Here is a 12,672-nt window from a genome sequence, read left to right as displayed (position 1 = left end):
CAAATCTGACCTCCTTTGAAGTTGAACACAGTGTAATAACCATGGCGGGTTGTCTGTAAGTGGCTTGGGATAGGGACATCAAACACACTTCTAATGTATTGAACCCACAACAGCAACATTTAACTAAATGTAGTTGTCTCTGGACACTGCAGTAGGAGCTGACCTGATTACAGTGGGATATTAACTGTGGCTGCTGCATCTTTCCGACTGGGATAGAGTGTCACTAAAGCGTGGCCTTCTATTGTTCTGCCTCCTCCTGCCCGTCCTTTTTAAATACCAGGGCCATGGGACAAAGAGACCCCACCCCCACACACACACTGTGCAGTCCCCTATCTCAGATGGATGGTAAATGCATCCTATATGAATTCCCTTTTTCTCCCCTCTGTGCTATTTTTAGCTGCCTGCTGATTTCAAATTGGAGTCCTCTGCTGAGGAAATCAAATCAGGCTCCATCTGTTGTCGTTCGGGAATGAGGGAAAGAGCATCTAGATGGTCTGTCTGTCCAGTCTCCCCGTTGGTTTCTATTGGGCAGCCCTCCCTGGCAGCTCAGTTAGCAGGCTACACTGTGGGCATGTGTTGGAACAGTGTTATAAAGGCTCTTATCTGTGTTGTTTTTAGTAGCTCTCGCCAGCCACAAATGACATTTTATTATCTGTGGTTGCTAGAAAACACAGACGTCAGCGCCTCGCCTCACGTACCCCAGTTGGCAGTCACTCCATTCGCTGTTTTCTTTTTCCATTTCCTGTCTTTCTCTCCCTCGTTCTGTAACTCTTTGTTTGCTCGTCCTCCCCTCCCTGGTTGACTTTTGAACGGAAATGAGCACAGCTTTTAAGCTGTCTATGGAAATGAGCCTAGAGTAGAAAATTCCGGCCTGACTTGCCAGATTTATAACTTTTCCTGTCACTAATAAATTTGACTCCAGTAGTAACATCATCAGTATTTAACACGGACTCTTCTCTCTTTCTCCCGTCCCCCTCCCTCCCTCCCTCCCTCCCTCCCTCCCTCCCTCCCTCCTCCCAGGATGACAACTGGGGCGAGACCACCACGGCCGTCACGGGGACGTCGGAACACAGCCTGTCCCAAGAGGACATTGTCCGGATCACCAAGGACCTGGAGGACAGCGTGGGCCTGGACTGCCGGCGGTACTTTAGCCTGACCCTGGCTGTGGTTCTGGGCCTGCTGGTCTTCCTCACTCCCCTGGCCTTCCTGGCTCTCCCCCACCTCCTCTGGCCTGACAAGCTCCTGGTGTGCGGCACGGCCTGCGAGGGCCTCTTTATCTCCGTGGCGTTTAAATTGTTGATACTGCTGTTGGCCGTTTGGGCGCTGTTCTTCCGGGCTCCGCGCGCCGGCCTTCCCCGGGTGTTTGTGTTCAGAGCGCTGCTGGCCGTGCTGGTGCTGCTGTTCGTCGTGTCCTACTGGCTGTTCTACGGCGTGAGGATAATGGACTCACAGGTACAGCAGGGAGAGAGCGAGACTCACACTCACAATCAATGTTTGTAACGCGTCTAATTACTGTTCACCACCTCTGCCTCTTCAAGTATTCCGTTTGTACGTCATTGCTTTCATCTGTGTAAATCTCTTGTCATAAATGTGTGTGTAGGAGGTTGGTGGCACCTTAACTGGGGAGGACGGGCTCGTGGTAATGGCTGGAGCGGAATAAGTGGAATGTTATATAACACATGGATTCTATGTGTTTGATGCCATTCCATTCGCTCCGTTCCAGCCATTATTATGAGCCGTCCTCCCTCAGCGGCTTCCACTGTTGTGTACCTATGTAGTGTGTTGACATGCTGGGTTGTCTGTTGTTGCCAGGATGAGAACTACCAGGGCATCGTGCAGTACGCTGTATCTCTAGTAGACGCTCTGCTCTTCATCCACTACCTGGCCATCGTTCTGCTGGAGCTCAGGCAGCTGCAGCCCGCCTTCTCTGTCTGCGTCACGCGCTCCACCGACGGAGAGACACGCCACTACAACCTGGGCCAGCTCAGGTGAGACGCGGAGGGAGATTGAGAGGGGGCAGGGGAAGGGAGAATGATGTGGGAGAACGGAGAGGGGGAGGATGCGAGAGGAGAAAAGTCCTTGAAAGTAAGACGGGACAATTCAGTGGGTAGAGAAGGCTGAGGGGAAAGAGAGAGAGAGAGAGCAGAGAAAAGCCAGCAAGTAAGAAGTGTGAGTAAGAATCTCGTGTGTGTGTGTGTGTGTGTGTGTGTGTGTGTGTGTGAGTAAGTAATAAAAGTAATAAGCCAGAGAGAACAGCTCAGACTAGAAGAACCTGGTCTGTAGTGACTTTGTACTTTTGATGTGCCGTCTGACTGTACCAGGAAGACGTTTTACCTCATGACGAGTTGCTGAACGATATAGTAAGACTGTCAAAAGGCATCATAATTGTATACATGGTCATTTCACAGTCCATGGCGTGCTCTCTCTCTCGCTCTCTCATATCCCCTTTTGTGAGGGCCTCAAACATATGTTCGTATTATGCTGGGGCTCTCTGGTTCACCTTTGTCTACCTCAGTACAGTGACAGATGATGGACATGTAAAGTGCTTTATCCTCTGCTTCACTAGTGTTGTTAGAGGCTGCCTGTACACACACAGGTGCTCAGGTTCCAGGGGAGACTGGGTGTGTTTCCAAACATTTTCCCAGGCCTGTCCTCCTCCATTCCCAGGAAACCGGTGAGGACATTCCTCTGTGCAGGCAGGCAGGCTGTTGGTGTGTCTGGCAGGCAGGCAGTCTGTGTGTCTGGCAGGCAGGCAGGCAGTCTGTGTGTCTGGCAGGCAGGCTGTCTGGTCTGGAGGCCTGTTCTTCTGTCTGGCTCTGACCTGGCCATTCTTTGATGCCAATCTCAGGCCAGAAGAAGCCTGAGGATGTGCTCAAGATCCTAACACCAACATTACCAGAGATTCACCTCGGCAAGAATCCTTCTATTCTCCTCATTCTGTCCCCTATCTGCAGTGTGGCCTAACATAACAAGTCGCTACTTACGGTAGAGAAGAGCCACAGGCAACCGAGGCACAGTCAGGCTCATATCTAGGCCAGTGTTTGGGCTTTATTTGTTTGTCTCCTCTCTCTGCTGTAGTTTAATAATTGATCAAAGTACTGAGCACCAGAGACCCTGACTACTCAAAGTGCTGCCTTCATCACAATGGGTGTATGTAGTTTTGTTAAAACTTTAGGAAGTTGGTTTAGTAGTTTGTACTTGTTTTGTGCTAATGCACAATTGTGTGTGTCTGACGAAACGTCTTCATACAGTATGTATAGATTAATGTGGCGTACAAAGTGGTTTGGGTTTTCCTGTGTGCCAACCCAGGAGTATTATAGCTTTAAGTGTATTTAAAACTTGACAAAGTTGTTTTACAGTGTGCCTTTGTTTTGGAGATGTCAGAATGTGTCTGTCTGTGTACCATACCAGCGGTCTGACTGTGTACCATACCAGCGGTCTTACTGTGTACCATACCAGCGGTCTTACTGTGTACCATACCAGCGGTCTGACTGTGTACCATACCAGCGGTCTGACTGTGTACCATACCAGCGGTCTGTCTGTGTACCATACCAGCGGTCTTACTGTGTACCATACCAGCGGTCTGTCTGTGTACCATACCAGTGGTCTGACTGTGTACCATACCAGCGGTCTGACTGTGTACCATACCAGCGGTCTTACTGTGTACCATACCAGCGGTCTTACTGTGTACCATACCAGCGGTCTGTCTGTGTACCATACCAGCGGTCTGACTGTGTACCATACCAGCGGTCTGACTGTGTACCATACCAGCGGTCTGACTGTGTACCATACCAGCGGTCTGACTGTGTACCATACCAGCGGTCTGACTGTGTACCATACCAGCGGTCTGACTGTGTACCATACCAGCGGTCTGACTGTGTACCATACCAGCGGTCTGACTGTGTACCATACCAGCGGTCTGACTGTGTACCATACCAGCGGTCTGACTGTGTACCATACCAGCGGTCTGACTGTGTACAATACCAGCGGTCTGACTGTGTACCATACCAGCGGTGTGTCTGTCTGTGTACCATACCAGCGGTGTGTCTGTCTGTGTACCATACCAGCGGTGTGTCTGACTGTGTACCATACCAGCGGTGTGTCTGTCTGTGTACCATACCAGCGGTGTGTCTGACTGTGTACCATGCCAGCGGTGTGTCTGTGTACCATACCAGCGGTGTGTCTGTGTACCATAACAGCGGTGTGTCTGTGTACCATACCAGCGGTGTGTCTGTGTACCATACCAGCGGTGTGTCTGTGTACCATGCCAGCGCTGTGTCTGTGTACCATACCAGCGGTGTGTCTGTCTGTCTGTGTACCATACCAGCAATATGTTTATACATCCATGTATTTGACATCGTAGTTGTGGGTTTGTGAACCCACCTGCCTCCTCCATATGTTCACATCCACTAACACTCTTCATCCTGCCATGGTGGTTTTCTCTGTATCAGTCTTATGGGATATCCAGCACCACTCTGAGATGAATCCCAGGCTTTAATCCCTCTATAGGGGACACATAGCTGCTGCTAACCTATACAACACACCCTGCAGTGGTAAAGCTGCTTTATAACATATACAGTTGAAGTCGGAAGTTTACATACACCTTAAACTGAATTTAAATGTATTTGGCTTTCACAATTCCTGACATTTAATCCAAGTAAAAATGCCCTGTCTTGGGTCAGTTAGGATCACCACTTTATTTTAAGAATGTGAAATGTCAGAATAATAGTAGAGAGTGATTTATTTCAGCTTTTATTTCTTTCATCACATTCCCAGTGGGTCAGAAGTTTACAAACACTCAATTGGTATTTGGTAGCATTGCCTTTAAATTGTTTAACTTGGGTCAAATGTTTCAGGTAGCCTTCCACAAGCTTCCCACAATAAGTTGGGTGAATTTTGGCCCATTCCTCCTGACAGAGCTGGTGTAACTGAGTCAGGTTTGTAGGGCTCCTTGCTCACACACGCTTTTTCAGTTCTGCCCACAAATTTTATATAGGATTGAGGTCAGGGCTTTATGATGGCCACTCCAATACCTTGACTTTGTTGTTCTTAAGCCATTTTGCCACAACTTTGGAAGTATGCTTGGGGTCATTGTCCATTTGGAAGACCCATTTGCGACCAAGCTTTAACTTCCTGACTGATGTCTTGAGATGTTGCTTCAATATATCCACATCATTTTCCTCCCTCATGAAGCCATCTATTTTGTGAAGTGCACCAGTCCCTCCTGCAGCAAAGCACCCCCACAACATGATGCTGCCACCCCCGTACTTCACGGTTGGGATGGTGTTCTTTGGCTTGCAAGCCTCCCCCTTTTTCCTCCAAACATAACAATGGTCATTATGTCCAAACAGTTCTATTTTTGTTTCATCAGACCTGAGGACATTTCTCCAAAAAGTACGATCTTTGTCCCCATGTGCAGTTGCAAACCATAGTCTGGCTTTTTTATGGCGGTTTTGGAACAGTGGCTTTTTCCTTGCTGAGCGGCCTTTCAGGTTATGTCGATATAGGACTCGTTTTACCGTGGATATAGATACTTTTGTACCTGTTTCCTCCAGCATATTCACAAGGTCCTTTGCTGTTGTTCTGGGATTGATTTGCACTTTTCGCACCAAAGTACATTCATCTCTAGGAGACAGAAAGAGACTCCTTACTGAACGGTATGAGTACTATTGCGTACTATTGTTTGTTCAGATGAACATGGTACCTTCATGCGTTTGAAAATTGCTCCCAAGGATGAACCAGACTTGTGGCGGTCTACAATTTTTGTTGTTGATCTTGGCTGATTTCTTTAGATTTTCCCATGATGTCAAGCAAAGAGGCCCTGCGTTTGAAGGTAGGCCTTGAAATACATCCACAGGTACACCCCCAATTGACTCAAATGATGTCAATTAGCTTATCAGAAGCTGCTAAAGCCATGGCATTTTTTCTGGAATTTTCCAAGCTGTTTAAAGGCACAGTCAACTTAGTGCATGTTAACTTATGACCCACTGGAATTGTGATACAATTAATTATAAGTGAAATAATCTGTCTGTAAACAATTGTTGGAAAAATGACTTGTCATGCACAAAGTAGATGTCCTAACCGACTTGCCAAAACTATAGTTTGTTAACAAGAAATTTGTGGAGTGGTTGAAAAACGACTTTTAATGACTCCAACCTAAGTGTATGTAAACTTCCGACTTCAACTGTGTGTTAACGACCATCGTTATGTTTGGAGGAAAAAGGGGGAGGCTTGCAAGCCGAAGAACACCATTCCAACCGTGAAGCGCGGGGGTGGCAGCATCATGTTGTGCGGTTGCTTTGCTGCAGGAGGGACTGGTGCACTTCACAAAATAGATGGCATCATGAGGGAGGAAAATGATGTGGATATATTGAAGCAACATCTCAAGACATCAGTCAGGAAGTTAAAGCTTGGTCGCAAATGGGTCTTCCAAATGGACAATGACCCCAAGCATACTTCCAAAGTTGTGGCAAAATGGCTTAAGAACAACAAAGTCAAGGTATTGGAGTGGCCATCACAAAGCCCTGACCTCAATCCTATATAACATTTGTGAGCAGAACTGAAAAAGTGTGTGTGAGCAAGGAGCCCTACAAACCTGACTCAGTTACACCAGCTCTGTCAGGAGGAATGGGCCAAAATTCACCCAAATTATTGTGGGAAGCTTGTGGAAGGCTATCTGAAACATTTGACCCAAGTTACACAATTTAAAGGCAATGCTACCAAATACCAATTGAGTGTATGTAAATGTGTGACCCACTGGGAATGTGATGAAAGAAATTAAAGCTGAAATAAATCAATCATTCTCTCTACTATTATTCTGACATTTCACATTCTTAAAATAAAGTGGTGATCCTAACTGACCTAAGACGGGGCATTTTTACTAGGATTAAATGTCAGGAATTGTGAAAAACTGAGTTTAAATGTATTTGGCTAAGGTGTATGTAAACTTCCGGCTTCACCTTTATATGTGTGTGTGTGTGTGTGTTTATTTATATATATATATATATATATATATATATATATATATATATATTATACTGCACTGCGATGAGGGAGAGTATATATCCATAATGTCCTGTCACTTAGCCTGACATTTCCCCTGCGTCAGCACTAGGTGTGTAAAGTTGCATACCTCTCTCACCTCCCCCTCCACGTCACTGTTGTTAGGACGTCCCATGTGATGACTGTTTCTCTCTCCGTCTCCTCACTCTCTCTCTCCTACTTACGCTTACATGTGGAACGGTACACAGCAGTAAACCTTTCTCATGGTGTAGTATGAATAGGGGACTAGGAGGAGAGGTTAGTAGAGAGGACTGTGTCTGTCTACGGAGGGGGACAGTAGGCTCAGTGTGCTTCCTGGCTGCCCCGGGGGGAAATAGGAAGCACGTGGTCCTCCCTGACTCTGTCTGCAACAGTTAAGTTAGCGCCCCGCTCTTCTTAACAAATGACACAAGCCCCGAGGGGAAGGGAGGGAAGGGGAGGGAAGGGGAGGGAAGGGAGGGAAGGGGAAGGGAGGGAGGGAGGGGAAGGGAGTAGAAGGGGGAGAAGGGGGAGGAGGAGAGGGGTGGAGAAGGGGGAGGAGGAGAGGGGTGGAGAAGGGGGAGGAGGAGAGGGGTGGAGAAGGGGAAGGGAGTCGAGGGGAGGAGAAGGGAGAGGGGTGGAGGAGGGGAGGAGGAGAGTGGAGGTGAGGAGGAGGAGAGTGGAGGTGAGGAGGAGGAGAGTGGAGGTGAGGAGAGGAGAAGGGGAAGGAGAGGAGAAAGGGAGGAGAAGGGAGGAGAAGGGGAAGAGAAGGGGAAGGGAGGAGAAGGGGAGGGGAGGAGAGAAAGATGTAAAGGAAGAGAGAGCCCTTTGAATTGAATAGCATTGAGACAGGATTCAGTGTCAAATAAGAGGGGGGGATAGTTTTTCTAGAGCGAGGGAACTGTAGACTAGTCAGTTGAGCCGTGAGGATTGACCCTGTACTGCTGTAGGCCTGTGAAAAGCTGCTTGCATCTGCTGCTGCTCTCAGTGGGCCGAATGCAGTTACAACACAGAGGAACTGGGGTCTGACTGTGTCTCAGCAGCGTACTAACAGGGCTTGATTGGATCAGTAGGCTACAATAAGCTACAGCAGAAAATTAGCCCTGGCATTTCTAGATCAAAACCCTAACGGTCAACCTGGACCTGTGTAAAGGCACGTAAACAAAATGGATACACATGCTTAATGAATTGGTGTTGTGTAGCTGGCTAATTAGCACTGGTACATTGATCACTTGACTACATGTCTACATAGCCAATGGCTTAGAGATGGGTTCAGGCCATACTCGGTTGCTACGTAATGAATTGCTGAAGCACAAGAATAGAACACATATGAAAAGTCTCAACTGGTGAAATATTGCTGTCTTTGAGAGGTAAGACATGGCATGTTGTGCCGGGACATGACGTCCATGCTGCAGCAGCAATAGGAAGTAGTCTGTCTCTCTCTACCTCAGCGCCTCTCTCCCAGCAGCGCTGTGAGGTTCTGTTCTGTGTTTATTTGACAGAGCCTAGGCAGCATGGATATGGCCCTGTGTTCAGGGGGGCGGGTAATGATAACATGATGGTTCAAAGTAACAGTCTCTCTCACACTCACACACACACACACACAAACACACACAGATATATAGATCTCTATCTCAAGGAAAAAAATAAACATCCTTTTTTCAGGACCCTTTTTCAGGACCCTGTCTTTCAAAGATAATTTGTAAAAATCCAAGTAACTTCACAGATCTTCATTTGTAAAGGGTTTAAACACGGTTTTCCATGCTTGTTCAATGAACCTTAAACAATTAATGAACATGCACCTGTGGAACGGTCGTTAAGACACTAACAGCTTACAGACAATTAAGTTATGAATCACAGTTATGAAAACATAGGACACTAAAGAGGCCTTTCTACTGACTCTGAAAAACACCAAAAGAAAGATGCCCAGGATCCCTGCTCATCTGCGTGAACGTGCCTTAGGCATGCTACAAGGAGGCATGACGACTGCAGATGTGGCCAGGGCAATAAATTGCAATGTCCGTACTGTGAGACGCCTAAGACGGCGCTACAGGGAGACAGGACGGACAGCTGATCGTCCTCGCAGTGGCAGACCCCGTGTAACAACACCTGCACAGGATCAGTACATCTGAACATCACACCTGCAGGACGGGTACAGGATGGCAACAACAACTGCCCGAGTTACACCAGGAACGCACAATCCCTCCATCAGTACTCAAACTGTCCGCAAACTGATGACATCCTCTCTCATGTGGTACCCTTCCTGCAGGCTCATCCTGACATGACCCTCCAGCATGACAATGCCACCAGCCATACTGCTCATTCTGTGCGTGATTTCCTGCAAGACATGAATGTCCGTGTTCTGCCATGGCCAGTGAAGAGCCCGGATCTCAATCCCATTGAGCACGTCTGGGACCTGTTGGATTGGAGGGTGAGGGCTAGGGCCATTCCCCCCCAGAAATGTCCGGGAACTTGCAGGTGCCTTGGTGGAAGAGTGGGGTAACATCTCACAGCAAATCTGGCGCAGTCCATTAGGAGGAGATGCACTGCAGTACTTAATGCAGCTGATGGCCACACCAGATACTGACTGTTACTTTTGATTTTGATCCCCCCTTTGTTCAGGGACACATTATTCCATTTCTGTTAGTCACATGCGTCTGGAACTTGTTCAGTTTATGTCTGTTGTTGAATCTTGTTATATTCATACAAATATTTACGCAGTTGACAGTGAGAGGATGTTTCTTTTTTTGCTGAGTTTATATATATATATGTATGTATGTATATATATGTATGTATGTGTATGTGTGTGTGCGTGTGTCACCCCCATCTTCTCCCCTCAGTGTCAGACCTTGCAGCGTCTGGTTTTCCTGTTTTTATCTATTGTGTGTATATATTTTTTTCACGGTTTATTTAACTGAGACATGCATTATTCATTTTATGTTATTGATATTTGTTTTATAGTCGTGGATTTTATTAGCTGATTATTAGCATATTTAAAAAAAACTTCTATGTCCAGGTTCCAAGTAAATCTAAAATTCTCATTATTCTTTGTCTGTGTGTGTGCGCAGTATTCAGCGGGCAGCATTGGCCATCATAGAGAACTACTACAGGGACTTCTCTGTCCACAACCTGGCCCTGCTCACCGCCTCTAAGTCCCGGGCCGCTAAGCACCTGGCCGGCCTCAAGGTCTATAATGTGGATGGTGAGTTCCCGGCAACCCCCGCTACTGGTGAGTGAATGGAGACTCCTTGGGTTATCTATACATGTTCTCTTATCTGTCCTTTGAGCTTGATGTTTGACTCTCTCCTCTCCTCGGTTGCTCTCTAACACCCAGAGGTCTTTAAAGCTAAACTGAAGTCTTACCTTTTGGACAGTAAGTTCAGTAGTTCTATAGAATAACTCTCTCACTAAAAACCCTGCATCTCTGAGCACTGTCTGAACTCACTGACTAACCCGCCTCTCTCTCACTGGAGCTGCACACCAAACCAATCCCCTTTCACACCACTTTAATCGGCATGCCTCATTGGTTTAGAGAGACAGCTGTGAAATGATTTAACTCACTTGTGTAGGCCACACCCAAAGCATGTGATGTCACTATCGACGTTGACCTTGTGACTATTTATCGCTGCTTCTATTTACTAATGTGATACATTTTCACTTTTAGCTGAACATTTGCTTTGACTGTTTCTGATATGGAATAATAATTTGTTGAATTTGTAAAGTCAGCTCTGGGCAAGAGTGAAATCTAATAGGATATCTGGAGAGAGGGAAATTAAATAAATGCGTTTGTTTGAACATGTTTAGTTTTGAAGTGAAGATGCATCATGAGTACTCAAGAAATCTCCTTCTCCGTGTTCCCCATAAGTGTACCGCACCTCCACCCCGCCCCCTCGTTCTCTCTCTGCTTCTCTCGCTCATTGCCCCTCTCTCTCTCTCTCTCTCTCTCTCTCTGGCTCTTGCGCTCTTCCTCCCTCTATTCTATCTCTGCCTCCCTCCTCTCCATCCCTCCCTCAACCCTCCAGTAGCGCTCAGAGATGAGACAGCCAGCAGTGTTAAATCAATAGCTATACTGCCCACTCTGTCGCTCTCCTCTCGTTCTCCTCATTGAGGAGCTGGTCTCTGGGGAGTGTCATCACAGTAACTGCAGCAGGGACAGTAACATAGGGAAGTCTGGGAGAGAGACTATCCTCCCTCCATTATCCATGACCAAGATCCATCACCTAACCACTAAGCATGGTAGAGGCTGTTAGAACACACACTTCAGATGAGTTGGCAGGAGACATGGCTTTGCTGAAATGAATCATGATACTCATAGACAGCCACCCTTAATTCCCAATGTTTAGCTTTTCAGTACTATATTATATACAGAAATGCACATGTACAGACCCACAGGGCTCTCTCCTTTATATCAAGCAAGCTGTGTTCTTTTGATCACTAGGTAATTCTTCTTCATGTTATTAACCCCCCAACAAAAAATCTCTCTTTTGGGTTGGTAAGTTCACAGTTTCATGACCTGACTGGCAGTGCAAACATGGCTGCCGTTTCTCAGACTGGAGAAATAGGGCATGGATATATAATGTATTCTCCCGTCCCGAACCGCCAGCCTACCCTACATTAATACTGCAGCAGCTCCAGCCCTCTTTTAGCCCCTATTAACATGAGCCGTCGCTCTCTTGCATATTAACACTCTCATAACGACATGCGCATGACATTCAACTTTTGAAGTTGGCCTGGGAAGTTTATTAAGACGGACGCTCAGCACCGCCCAAAGACACAGAGAGGCAGAGTAGCAGAGAACCCGGAATAACTGAATGTTAAACAGTGGCTGCGTGGGTGTGGTGGTTTGAACTTGGAACATGCATTTTCAACTATACAGATTTTTGTTGATGACTACAGTGTTCCGTCCTTTATGATTTTAGGTTTTACTACTATTCAAAGACGCAAAGAAGTGTTTTTTTTATTTTTTAGAAGTGTCTATATGTCTGTCTTACGCTGAGTATAGGGCATGTTTGTTAGTGTGGAGATATCTTGACACACTGACTTTGCAAGATTCTGTATCAATGGAAATAATGAACACCTGTATTAACCTAACATCCCTCTGTTGTCTGCCTCCCTAGGCCCTGGGAACAACGCAGCGACTGGATTGGCCCACTCCCAGTCTCGGGCTATGATTGCCGCTGCCGCCCGCCGTCGAGATACCAATCACAACGAGCTGTACTACGAGGAGGCGGAGCACGAGAGACGCGTCCGCAAACGCAAGGCCCGGTAAGAGACAGGTTTGGGGGGGTTTTCGACTGTTTGATAAATGAATGGAAGGACACATGGGGATTGTTTTTGTACGTATTTGTGGTAAAGGAGCCGTTTGGACTTACCAAGCAAACAGATACTAAAGTATGTCTCATCTCTTTGGTTTGATATTAGATTACATTTACATTTGAATCACTAAGCAGACACTCTTATCCAGAGCAACTTGTAATTAGTGCATTCATCTTAAGATAGCTAGGTGAGAGACAGTTGTAGTAAGAACGTTTTCCCTAAATAAAGTACCAGTAAAGAAATTTGGACACACCTACTCATTCAAGGGTTTTTCTTTATTTGTACTATTTTCTACATTGTAGAATAATAGTGAAGACATCTAAACTATAAAATAAC

General features: G+C 46.5%; 1 protein-coding gene across 3 annotated transcripts in view; it reads left to right on the top strand.

Moving 5' to 3' along the window:
* Positions 1-12,672, top strand: part of LOC139532284 (vang-like protein 1) — a 41,966-nt gene that overhangs the window by 25,658 nt on the left and 3,636 nt on the right. Inside the window, exons 4-8 of one of the 3 annotated variants that reach the window (XM_071329701.1) lie at positions 1,021-1,452; positions 1,813-1,988; positions 10,089-10,249; positions 10,355-10,393; positions 12,138-12,285. In XM_071329701.1, coding sequence (XP_071185802.1) covers positions 1,021-1,452; positions 1,813-1,988; positions 10,089-10,249; positions 10,355-10,393; positions 12,138-12,285 — 956 coding nt within the window. The remainder of the gene's footprint in view (positions 1-1,020; positions 1,453-1,812; positions 1,989-10,088; positions 10,250-10,354; positions 10,394-12,137; positions 12,286-12,672) is intronic. The other 2 variants (XM_071329703.1, XM_071329702.1) reach the window with 2 other exon arrangements.

Source organism: Salvelinus alpinus, chromosome 10 (assembly GCF_045679555.1).
Source record: "Salvelinus alpinus chromosome 10, SLU_Salpinus.1, whole genome shotgun sequence".
Lineage (NCBI taxonomy): Eukaryota > Metazoa > Chordata > Actinopteri > Salmoniformes > Salmonidae > Salvelinus > Salvelinus alpinus.
This window is presented reverse-complemented; position numbering and strand designations above follow the sequence as displayed.